The sequence below is a fragment of the Apteryx rowi genome, unplaced genomic scaffold (assembly GCF_003343035.1).
Source record: "Apteryx rowi isolate R43461 unplaced genomic scaffold, aptRow1 scaffold_312, whole genome shotgun sequence".
NCBI lineage: Eukaryota > Metazoa > Chordata > Aves > Apterygiformes > Apterygidae > Apteryx > Apteryx rowi.
Genome location: NW_020449553.1, coordinates 722,484 through 735,120, shown reverse-complemented (window position 1 = coordinate 735,120; position 12,637 = coordinate 722,484). Strand labels below are relative to the sequence as shown.

General features: G+C 38.2%; 1 protein-coding gene across 1 annotated transcript in view; it reads left to right on the top strand.

Moving 5' to 3' along the window:
• The first annotated feature begins 2,835 nt into the window (after positions 1-2,835).
• DLGAP1 (DLG associated protein 1) overlaps positions 2,836-12,637 on the top strand; it is a 143,398-nt gene continuing 133,596 nt past the window's right edge. The window contains exon 1 of the mRNA XM_026070566.1: positions 2,836-3,789. Within this exon, the coding sequence (XP_025926351.1) occupies positions 2,836-3,789 (954 nt within the window). The remainder of the gene's footprint in view (positions 3,790-12,637) is intronic.

Genomic DNA, 12,637 nt, shown 5'->3' with positions numbered 1-12,637 from the left:
TCACCATTTCTACCATCCTACTTGCCATCCAAGTTCATATAGCTGTGCTTAGCCAAGCTTGTTACATCTTCCTCCACAATATATGGAAAGTCTGGCCCTTTCTTCCTCTACAGACAACTGTCACTTTTCATAGCCTTCTTCACTTTTTAAGACTTCTTGCCCATCCTCCTTAACATCCATATTGCTTTTTCCTCCAGTCCATCCAAGACATAGCTAGTAACATTGTGCTCTTGTCAGTAAAACCACATCCACATTTTTAAGCCCTTCGTCTTTATATTCAAGATTCTCCACATCATAGTTCTGTTCCAGCCTATAAATCAGATCAAGTCTCATGTTTCCTCATCCAAGCCACTCTGCAACATCAAAATATTAAGACCATATATTCTTAAAYAGTTTATGCCATCCTCTGTGCCTGTCATTACTTCACTGTCTGTGAACTGTCAGTCCCTTTAATTCTTTGTCTACATGTCCTCTTTTGCTGCAGTAAACAAAGGTGAAAATTTCTTAGCCATATGGCTAAGGAAAAACTGAAACTAAATCACTGGCACTGGGGATCTCCCAATTAACACTGCCTTCTCTGTGTCTTTCTCATATCTTTGGGGCAAAGTTTTGCTATTTTTGTCTTACATGGTACACTATTGTTAGCCCTAAGATAATTTATTAATCATCCTGAGGACTGCTGCATGGTTGTAAATGGATTTAAACAAGAATTAGCTGGCTGAAGCCTTGTTTTCATAAGCCGTTAAGTGTGGAAAATATTCATAGATATTAGAGACTGGAGCTAGTTATTTGATCATTATATCCTTTAGTGGAATTACTCTTGACAGGATATTCTTAGTCAAGTCACATTTTCAATGACTCAAGTAATGGATCTACTACTACATCCCTTGGGATGCTTCTTTATTGCACAGTCTAATAGATCACATTTAGAAAGGAGTTGGTAAGGATGTAATGCGTTCTTTAGAACTGCCCAAGACTGTCACTACAATATAGTTGACAAGGCCTGCCCTCTGAATATATTATTTTTTGTGCTTTTAAAAGTGCCTTTGGCCATGCTTCTCCTCAAGTAATCTAGTGAACTCATCTGATTTGAATATTTCAAGTGCCTTTTGTCGTATTTTTGAAAACATTTTTTTTTGGAACTCAGGATCTCCTGAGAATGAACATTTTCTGCATTGCAGGGATGCAATGAGGGGGAGTGAAATGCAGGACATCCACACGAGCTTTGAAACATATTGAAAAAACTCCTCRTTAGCTCACCAGAGATTCAGAAGAATATATAAAATATGTTCTGATGAAATGCAGAGTAGGCTTTTCCAGACTGGCATCAACTAAATGCTATTTTAGCAGACTATTCATTGATGCCAATTTGCTAGTAGGTACAATGTCTAAAACCTGTTAAAACATGAACTTTATCTGAGAGAATATTGGAGGAATATAGTGGAAAACCAGTTGCTATGAATGTCTATCCATAATCCAAGAAAAATCTCAGGGGTGACATTTCAGGAAGTAAAACATGTGATTAGCTGTGCTGGAAGCAAATAAAGTCACTGAGTGACTCCCATTTCAGCTGTGTGCAGAACAGGACTCCCTCTACAGAGTCCACTGCTGCATCAGCCTCTGCCCATCACGAGCTGGGATGTCACCATGATAACGTTTTGCAACATTTGGAACCCTGTAATATATGCATTAGTAGCTCCAAGATTACAATGACAATTGTGTCCAGCCCTTTACTAGTGGTGAGAGCTGAAATGAGGACATCTAGCTTCAAACAGAGTGGTTATTATATCACTTGTGGTGAAGGAAGATTTCCATTTCAAATTGTTGTAATCAATAGTCTATAACATTGTGAGTCGCTTCAGGGCTTCAGGGCCAAATAACTGCTGTAAGGTAGTAAGTGTTGAAATCCCTTACACTGTTAAAGCAATGTACAAGCTTCTGTATCAATTCCCCCAACGGTAGAGAGAGTAGAGATACTCAGACACTGCTTAGTACTCTGAAAATTTATGGAAAATAAAACCAAGCCATGCATTATCAATCAGTTTTTTTTATGAGTAGAAGCATGTAGAAAGTAAATACAACCCCAAATATACGGATTATTAAACCGTTAGTTTGGCTTCATTTTGATAGGGTTAGTGAAATGTTTTATTATTTTATTTTTAAATTGAAAAAAAKCTTACAAAAATTAATGTTTCAATATTGTCTTGAGATACTTACTAGGCAGACAAAATACAGCTGAAGTAAAACTGCACTTGAATCATGAAAAAATGTGCATTAACACCAGAGGAAGGTTTCCCATCAATTACACCATACTTTGTGTTTGGCCAAAAGTAACCCAGAAAGCACTCCATTAAGGACATGATCTTTTTCGAAACATTTATTTGGTCCTGAAAACGTGCAGATGAGCAATCCAGCCCCCCTGGGAGGCCCCTGTCCACGAATGTTTTCAGGACTGAGGTTTTAGAGTTAGGTAGCAATATTTATATTGCTGTGGAGTAGTGAACAGTGGTAAGTTTCATATCAGAAAATTTTCTCATATCTGTTTTCCAGTGGGTGAAACAAGTTCATTTTTCTTGTATCTTGTTTAGGCATCCCCAAATATCGCTATGTACGGCCGTGGGAAAGATTAAATAATAAAAAGAACCAGAAAAGTTTTATTCTGATGATTTTTATAATAAAAAGCAGTGAATGCTAAAAATGCATGTGCTGATTTTTCTCATAGCCTAAATATCTTATGGCTTCTGTTGTATTTCATTCTTTTAGGCCTTTCTCTGAGATCTGCCCGTTGCATAGCCATAAGTATTAGATGACTTTGGGACTTGCTTTCCATCGACAATGAAGGGATTATCTAGCAGCCGTAGTCATCATCACGGGGTTGCCTGTGACCCTCCATGTGACAGCCTGCAACATCACCCAGACAGGAAGCCATATTTGTTAAATCCAGTGGACCCTCACCCGGCAGATCACCCTTACTACACTCAAAGGAACTCTTTTCAGGCAGAATGCATGGTGCCCTACAGCGATCAGATTGCCAGCAGCACTTTTCCTCGGAGACATTACAATTCTCACCATGAACTTAAAGACGAGTGTGCTCTTGTTCCCCATGGAACTGCCAATAAAACTAACCGCATTCCTGCCAACCTTTTGGACCAGTTTGAACGACAGCTGCCTCTGAATCGTGATGGCTACCATACACTGCAGTACAAGCGAACTGCCATGGAGCACCGCAGTGACAGCCCAGGGAGGATCCGGCATTTGGTTCATTCTGTCCAAAAGCTCTTTACCAAGTCCCATTCGCTTGAGGGACCCTCCAAGGGGAGCGTCAATGGGGGCAAAGCAAGCCCAGAGGAGTCACAGACGATGAGGTATGGGAAGCGTAGCAAGAGTAAAGAAAGGCGATCGGAAGGTAAGCCCAGATCCAGTGCCTCAGGATGGTGGAGTTCAGATGACAACTTGGACAATGATGTTTGCATTTATCATGGCCCCAGTGGGGTCATGACCATGGGAAGATGCCCTGATCGTTCTTCTTCCCAGTACTTTATGGAAGCCTATAACACTATTAGTGAACATACTGTGAAGTCATCCAGAAGCAATAATGATGTCAAATGCTCTACCTGTGCAAACCTGCCTGTGAATTTGGACTCGCAGTTAATGAAGAAAAGCTCTTGGTCCTCTACACTAACCGTGAGCAGAGCCCGTGAAGTTTACCAGAAAGCGTCAGTTAACATGGACCAGACAGTGGTGAAGGCAGAGACGTGTCAACAGGAACGGTCATGTCAGTACCTTCAGGTACAGTGTGGAGAACTGATTGCTGTTAACTGTGCTCTGCCTTGTTGCAGGTGTTTGTGGGGGATGGAGGTTTGCTCTGATATTTCATTTTTCCTGAGAGGTCACTGAGCACAAAATAGGGGATAATGCAGCTGAAATTAAAAATAAATCTGCTTTTTTTTGCCAGCATTCAGTATTTCAAAGAAACAGTTTGTATTGGAACAGGCGTAATTTTTTCATGTGAGAAAAATAAGACCTTTCTATGTACTTTTTGAATTTATAAGGCGTTCACAGTAGGGGTATAGAGAATTTGATGTTGTAGTGCTTGTAGTTAGTATTACAATGTCAATTAACAGGATGCTACCAGGATACAAATTCTTTGATTTCGGTAATTTCAGGATTTGCCTTCATTTACTGCTTATTTTATTATGAAAGCTTTTGAGACCCTTTTGAGAAACTTTGAGGTACTTTAGTACTTTCTGCAGCAGGAAAAGAATCTACTTACTTACCTTTTTGCCACAGAATATAAATTCTCATAAAATAGTCACTGTAAAGTATCCAGATTTGTTTATCTGGCTATTTCTCTTTCTCATGGCTTTGATTCAAAAATATAAAATCAAAAGGTTGAAATTATTGCTTGTTCTGATTATACATTTTAGGAGTACATCACCTACTCCCTCACAAGCTGTTTGCAGTTAATACAGCGTCACTATTTTTCACCAGTATTGTATCTTTAAATGTCAAGAATCAGATGTCTGCTCTTGGAGCTATCATACTGCCGGTGAATGTTTGTGGCAGGAACATGGATTAGAAAATATTAAAACTGTTTCATTCTTAGGAGAGCTGTGGATAGCTTTTATGCACTTTAAAGGAAGCTCTTATGGCACATCTAAGTGTATGTGTAAGATGGAACAACGTTGCACAGAGAAGAGAGAAGACCATGAGGAAAAAAGAGGTTTGCTAAAACAATTTGGTTTCATTTTACTATAGTGAGACTCTTGTCTATTCATATAGAAATTGTAATGAGTTTTCTCATGGGGTACTTTAATGAGACGTTCAGCTTCCACATTCTGTTGTTTAAGTCAGTACTTGGGGAAAGCGTAGGACTGAGGTATCCACATTTAAAATTTGATCTTAAAAGGAATTATTGAATGGCATGCAAAATAATTTTGAATGCCAGCCTCTGGGATTCTAAGTTTTAAAGGTAAAAAATGGATGTGTCTATTTTCTAGTAATTGTTGGGAGAATGGGTTGGGGGTGGAAAGGAGACAGTATGAAAGCTCAGTGTGTGTTTACAGCTGTGCCTATGGACTGGGGAGGGACAGAGGCTTCAAAATAGCCTAAGGTTACAACCTTTTGAGATTGGTTGTATGAAGTTGCTTTGATCTGAATTTTGTGAGTCAGAAGAAATTGTAATTTTGGACTTGATTGTTGTGCTTACTTTGGACCTTGAGATTTCTTTTATGTTTTTGTTTACTCCTTCAATCTTCTACTAAGGTTTCAATAAAATAGCTAACAATTCAGTATGTGACCAGATGGCTAGAAAAGAGTGAAAAACTGTGCCAGCAGCAGATTTAAATGAACACCTCCATAGGGACTTTTAGATAATGTTTAACTGACAGGAATAGAGGCTTGAAGCGGAATTAGAGGACATTATCTGTGTCTTTATGAAAATATGTCCAACAATTGTCAAGGGCAGGAATTAGACTAACTAAATTCAGACTGTTTTTCCCATCCTGTTTGTGTCCTAAGTGGTGGTTTTAGTTTGTTTTCCATTTCATTTCATTTTTTTCTAATTGTATGCCTGTTTGTAAAAGTCAGGGAAATATAACTTTTGGATTGAAATTGTTAAAATACAGAAGAAAATCTTAATCAGGCTTTGATTAACATTGCAAAGAATATTCAGACAGCTAAATAAGGCAGGCAGATTTAAGGGAGAAGGTTAGAATTACTCTTCTCTCTTGGCAGCTTAAAAAGATAACAAATAGATACAGATATTAAAAAGTCATTCTCTATCTGAATGCATCCCACTGCCTTTCCCTTCACTGTACCTCTCTTCTTTTTACACTGCAAGCCCTTTGGGCCATGGACTTTGTTTACTTTTGTGTTTCTGCAGTGCCCAGCACAATGGGGCCCACAATGTAATTGAGGCCTTTTGGCCATCCCGCAGTATAAATGTATATTAGCAACAGCAGAGTATCACTCTGGTAGTGGGCTGTAGAGATATTCCAAATATCTGCTATTTTTCTGGTGACCTTTTGATGATTGTGCCAAAAGGCTGATGTCCTATATTCTTAGGACAATTAGAAATACACTAACTGATATAAAAGCTACTTAGGCACAAATTTATGACAGTACTGGATAACTCTAATAATGACTTTAATTAATATGATGTTTCTTCTTTGCTTTATTTATCTCATTAAATGTGGTATAGGTGTTCTTATCAACTCACTTGTACTTTAAGCTGGTGTTATGTCCCAGGACATAAACTTTGTGATCCTTGAAAGAGTGAACTATTTTGTTCATRCAAACTGTTCTTGTTATAATATCTGAATACAATGAATGAATGACTTTTTTTCAAATCAGTATACAGGACAATTTTCTTTATCCTGATAGCTCTGAGTATATCAGAGATCACAGATGAAATTCAGTTCATATTTGCTTCTAACGGCTTTTATCACACAAGTATCTGGAAGAATTCTCAGTGTAAAGACATGGAAATAACAAACAATTATCCCACTTGGTGTGATATTTTCCACATAATCATTCTGTGGAAGGAGTTGGCAGTAGTTCATGTTACAGATGGGCTAATTTCTCATAATTTGGAGTTTGGATCTTGTGCAGAGTCCTCCTGCATTGTGCAATCTTCCCTTACACTAGAGGACTCCATTTCCATCCTGTGTACAGAAGTGCAGTGTCCATCTTTGGAGTTTCAAGAGGGGGAGTAACTAGGAAGACTTGACTCAACTTCATATGTCTTTTGAGTTAGATATAAGCTCCTGGAATAGTTAAAAGACTGTCAAACAAAGCCTTTCCTCTCACCTGCAATTCTGGAATGGAATTGTTTTGCTCTCTTCTCTCTATTTCTTCTGGGGAGAACAAGGGACTGGATAATATTCACCAATAAAACTTTGTATTATTCTATATATTTTAGAAAGGAGGGAAGGAGGCATTGGTGTTAAGAAGTAAGGTAAGGTGCTTTTTTTGAACTACTTCTTGCTTCAGGAAAATACTTTCATTTGATCAAAGTTTACAGTTGGGCTAATTTGAAGGAAGATGGGAAGGAAGTGTTCCTGTTTTCTCTAAAATTTTCTTTAAAAATAGCTTCCCATTCCTTGAGAGAATAATCTATAAAGCAGTGAACAGCCTCCACTTCTCTGTCAGCTTCTCCTTCGGAATATTTAAAATTAAGGAAAACTATCGAAGATAGTACTGTAAGCAACAGTATTTTTTCTCAGAACAATAGAGTCTAAATACACAGGTAGATATTTTTTCCACTCTTGTTTTCTATGAATTCCTGACTGTTGAAGCTAATAGAGTATCTAATACACTGCACAGTTTATCTCTAATTCTAGTTTTGGCGCTCAATATTTCCTGTAATCACTATTCCCATAGGCCTTGGTCCATTTGTTAAGAAAGAGAAAAAAATACAAGGATGATATTTTTCATATCATTCCTCTTTTCTTTTAATGTGGGTCAGTCAGATGTTTTCTTTTGACCCTGTTGGGTGAGACTGAAATCAGTTGTGTCAGATACTCGCGGCTAAGGAAGGAAGTTTACTTCTGAAAAGTGAAGGGCCATAGGTGAGGAAGCCTGTGCAGTCCATCGCCAGAGTTCTGTGCTGGAGTCAACAGTCCTTTGGTGGGAGACCGGGGAATACACTGTGAAAACTGTGAGCAAAGTTTTTGCACGTGATGAACATTTCCTGGTTTATCACAGACTGGATCTGCTAGCAGAGGGTTCTGGTTGTGCTCAGCGTCCCATATGAAGGTTGTCTGTAATGTGCAGTAAGTCTTTTAGTGTTAGGAAACTCATATAGTTAAAGTGACTTGCCTCCCAGCCTTAGGACAAGGCACTTCCCTAGTTTCCTAGCAGTTACCACTCATTCCAAGCCTCCTTCTGTTGCCAATGTCTATGGATGGCCAAATAGAGGGCATGACTTCACCCTAAATAATCCTGGTGATCATGATCTGTGATTTGATTTGTTACCTCATATATTAAACCGAGTACACCAGGTAGACCAGGTAAAATGCTTATTCTTATGACACAGTAATTTATCCTATGTCTGTTGCACTGGGCTTATGTGTGTATCTGTATTTTCAGTTATTTTCTACTTTTTTCTCATTGGTATTGTTTGCATTTCTGTCACAATTACCATATTCAAATTGATCTTTCAGTATGTCATTGTATATATGTGGAAGTTGTGTTTTGATCTTCACTAATATTGAGCTATTTTCAGCTGTAAAAATTGCTGTGGGATGGGGAACATGAATAATTAGTAAAGTCATGGGATTTGGGACCTACTGAAGATTATAAATAAAGCAAAAAATATTTACAAAAAATATATTAATAACAAATAATTCAGCTGAGTCTACATCTTAGTTATTTAGCCTACCTGCAAACCTATCCAAGATGCCTTTGCTGTATTAGGAGAAAAAGTAGGAGAACATATCAGGATAACCCTCCCCCTCTCCCTCAGAATCCTTTAATTTATCTAAAAATATTTTGTCAGAAGAATTATTACTGTTGGTGAGAGTGATCTTGCTACCTATCTCACCTTAACAACTGCTATGTTCTCATTCATTTAATTAAAGCCTGGACCAGCCTTTGGTGTCTGAGTAATACAGTAATGGAGGCCACCTAAGTACTAAGAGAGCTGGTCTCTGGCAATGACAGTACTTCAAATATAGCTGAACTTCATCTGCCCCTGTCCCTTAGTTTGTCATTTTCTATCCTTTGTTTTTTCCAGCATTCTGTAACTTCTTAATACTGAATGTTCCAGCACTAATGTAATTTTTTCTAGATTAACTTGAAGAATTACTTTTGGTCCATCTTGTTAGCATCCCTATGTTCTAATAGCTCATCCATTAATGAACATAATTCTGTCAGCTAGATCCCTATTTTGTGTTGCTAGCATACAGAATATAGGATCTAGCAACATACTTGGGTGATTCTATGTTACATATGCTGTTGTGTCAGAAATATTTATGCAAATTATGGCTGCATATAATAGCTAGTGTTTGATATCTATTCCAGTTGCTTTTGGTACAAACATGGATAAGATCTGATTCAGTCCTGGATCTGACTCTTCTCTGTAGCCTTAAGTATCTGACATGTTCTAATCTGATTGTTTTCAGTAACGTCACTGTAAAGAAACCCAATCAAAATCTTGAAGACAAATCCAATCCAGCAAAGAGGATCATTTCAAGCTGAATCTGAGTTTGAAATCCCTAATATTTCTTGTGGAGACATGCACAGTAGTTGGGAAATAAACACTGAGTGGTCATATATCTGTCTTCCTTATTAGGAGCAAAATAATATGTAATATTTCCCCTACTTCCAGTTATATTTTTTGTTTCAGGAATGGAATTTGTACAGGGAATTCTACAGTGCCAGAAGAATAATTTGAGCTGGGGGCAGGTGGCCACAATTTCTGTTCTGTCCTACATATGCTCTTATGTTGTGCGTCTTGCACTGCTGAGCTTCTCTCAGTAGTGAATTAAGCAACWTGAGCGTGAATCTGTTGTATATCGTTTGTCCTTTCATCCTCTTATGCGGAGTCCATGCAGTATACTGTCTTGTTTGAGTAGAGGGTGAGGGGATTACATGACTTCTGATAGATATGCCACCATGCATTTCTCTTACCAAAGGCTAAGAAATGTGCTGTGCAGTTGGATAAGGCATAATGACAGTTCTGATGGGCCAGGGCTTCCAGAGATGATCTCGGAATTGTCTCTAAGAAAGTGTCTTTTATGCAAATAAGTTTCTGTCTAATTTTGCTTTACTGACATAACCCCATTCTGCTAATCAGTTTGTTAGGAAATCTTCTAGATTTCCTGGACTCTAGCTGTTCAGTTCCCAAAAGATGAGAGTCAAGACTATAGTCTTGATTTAGTATCCAGTGAGACACTAGTATAGAGCACAAGTGACAGCTTGGAGTCCCTGAGAAAACATACCATGATGTTCTGAACTGGGGAAAGTTTCCGSAGAGCTGAATGAAGGCTTCTTACACAGGTATATCTCATTGCTGTAATCCAAAGAAAGCATTATGAAAGAGTCATTGAAGTCTGGCCACTGTATGGTAGAAGGTAACAGAAGCTAATAACCAGTTGGAGTTGGTAGGTAACTGCRTTACTTACAGTTGTTGCCTGTGAGAGTGCAGCATTAGCAAAGCATCAGAGACTATCCACTTACAGTCAGCCAACGGAAACAGCATCAGGGCTGTTTTTCTCAAAATACTCTTATTGCTCCCACCACATCTCTCTCTTCCAAGGATTCAGATTCGGCTACATGTTCTTCATCTATGAGCCAGTTTCCTGCCAGCTTGATGGTGGACTTGTGGTCATGTGTGGTGAAAGAAAGGTAAAACGACATCCCATTTAACAGTATTAGCATTTGACTCCGACTAGTCACTGTGTGCAGGTGCTGAAGTGATTAGGGACAGAACTGATTCACCCCAAAGAAGGTATCTAGTAGTGAAAGATCATTTCTCCATTACTAGTCACTGAAAGTGTCCTTTCAAGGATTGGTATTCATGTTAGAGTCAAACCGTAGGTCCCTGCCATGCTTCTTGAGCCAAAAAGMTTTAAAGGCATTGAGAAAGATGAGAATGAATGTCTGCCCCCTACCACTGAGAGAATATCATCCACGAGTATCATCAGAGTTGTTTTAATTTGAGGTCCTGGCCTAAAGCCACGTTGTGTGAGCTTCAGTTATGTTTCTTTCAGTTAGTTGAGTTGGTCATTGCTGTTTGGCTTCCTTTCTGCAGAACATGTGGTCCTCTTCGCTCTGGGTTGGATTTTTATGCGTAAAGCAGCAGGAGAAAGTTCATTCTGGAATCAAGTTGAGGCTGTTTTGTGTAGGAGATACACCATTATTATTCCTCATCCAACAGGATGTGAATCAGATTCACAAGTCAGTGGTCAAGGCACATTTTGATGAATGAAAACGCTAAGCTCTCGCAATGCTCAAGGAATTTTTTCTATTGACTCACTCCGTGAGGATTCATACTGTTTTAGAAGATTTTCTAAACTACTGTTGAGTGAAGGAATATGGTAATACTTCACACTGCTTGTTTAGGTTTAATGCAAGTTGTGGGCACATAGGATTCAGGAAGCAGTTTGCTGTCTTGTACAAGCCCTTTTTCTTGGCTGTTAATAGTCTTCATGTAAAAATATATGGAGATAAGTCATCCAAATGAAATGAGTTTAAAATAGTACCTGACTGCAAAAATCGCACAAGCTAAAGCAAGTGTTGCTGCAGATACTGAAAATATTAAGTTTGTACTAAATGAGAGCAACCTCCCTAACTGCCTTTATGAAAATTCTTGAAGCCTATTAAACATACACTTGTTCTTTAAAGCTTAAGGCTTTCTTTTTTGCGTAATTCAGTGACTCTTCACACATGCAYGTTGGCAGAACGGAATGCTGCTCGTCTTTATTGGTCCAGTCAATTCAAAATTCATGAGTGCCAGGAATAGGCTTAGCAAGTGGAAGATGGCAATTGAAACTTCCTTAACAACAAGCAAAGGAGGCATAATAACTGCTAAGAAAACCAAATTGCATGGGTTTGAAAATCTGCACTGAGCAGTCATTAAGCATTGTTCTTCAGTTGTGTGATTTCATTTCATTAAGTATTTGCATACTAATAGAAAGCTAAAGTTACAAGTCTACTGCTGTGAGCGATGGCTAGCCACTCCCTTCCAGTCCTTGTGTTTACTTCTGTAGTCATCTGCACTGCTTTGCCAAAGCACAGGGAGAAGCTTTAATGCTCTCAGCTGAAATAAACCAAATCAAACTAGAGATCAATAATGAACTTAATTTGCTATAGAGACAGTCTGTTTGGTATTTCATCCAATAAGGTAAGCTAATAACAATTCTGGGCAAAAAGAAGGAAATCTGATATTCTGGTTTTTGTTATTTAAAGCCTAAATAAAAATTGTTTTCTGTACTTCTGTCCTTACATGCTTTTTTTTTCACATTGGTATGTGAAATAATATACTCACTATGTGTGACTTTTTGAAATGAATGGTTGAAAATTGGGTCCAGTATACCTGTTTGTTTGGGGGACCTAGACTATCTATTAGAAAAACTGAGTTCCTTTATATCAAAAGAATGCGTAAGGGAACTGACCAGGCAGTTCAGGCTGGCTAATGACGAAGTGTGAACACCTGCAGAGCAACATAAATTCAGATAATGATCAGGACAGGTAACTGATTCAGTAAATGAAGCTGAATCCAGGTTAGAAGCTGGCTGGTGGCAGTGTGTTATRTATATGGTCTGTTCTGTTTACGGTAAATGTTCTGTCTGTCATTCGATCAGAAGAAAGAAAGTACAGTCAGTGTTAGTTTTCAGACTTGTAAGAAATGTTCTATTTTTAGGTGTATGTTGAAGGATTGAAGTTGAAAGTTTCAGTAACTTGCCCATTTCTGAGGCCTTTGCTCAGTATTTTTAATGTTTTTTTCAATTAATGATGATTTCTTGTTTCACTAGGCTTTTTGTATAATTAAAGTACACTCTTGATTATTAGGCTTGTGAAGAAAGGATTGTACATGATCTTAAAGATCATTTGCAGAATGAAATGTCTGCAGGCTCTGCATTACTTCAATAGTGTGGATAATAATAGCTCTATTTTAGTAAAAACAATGGTG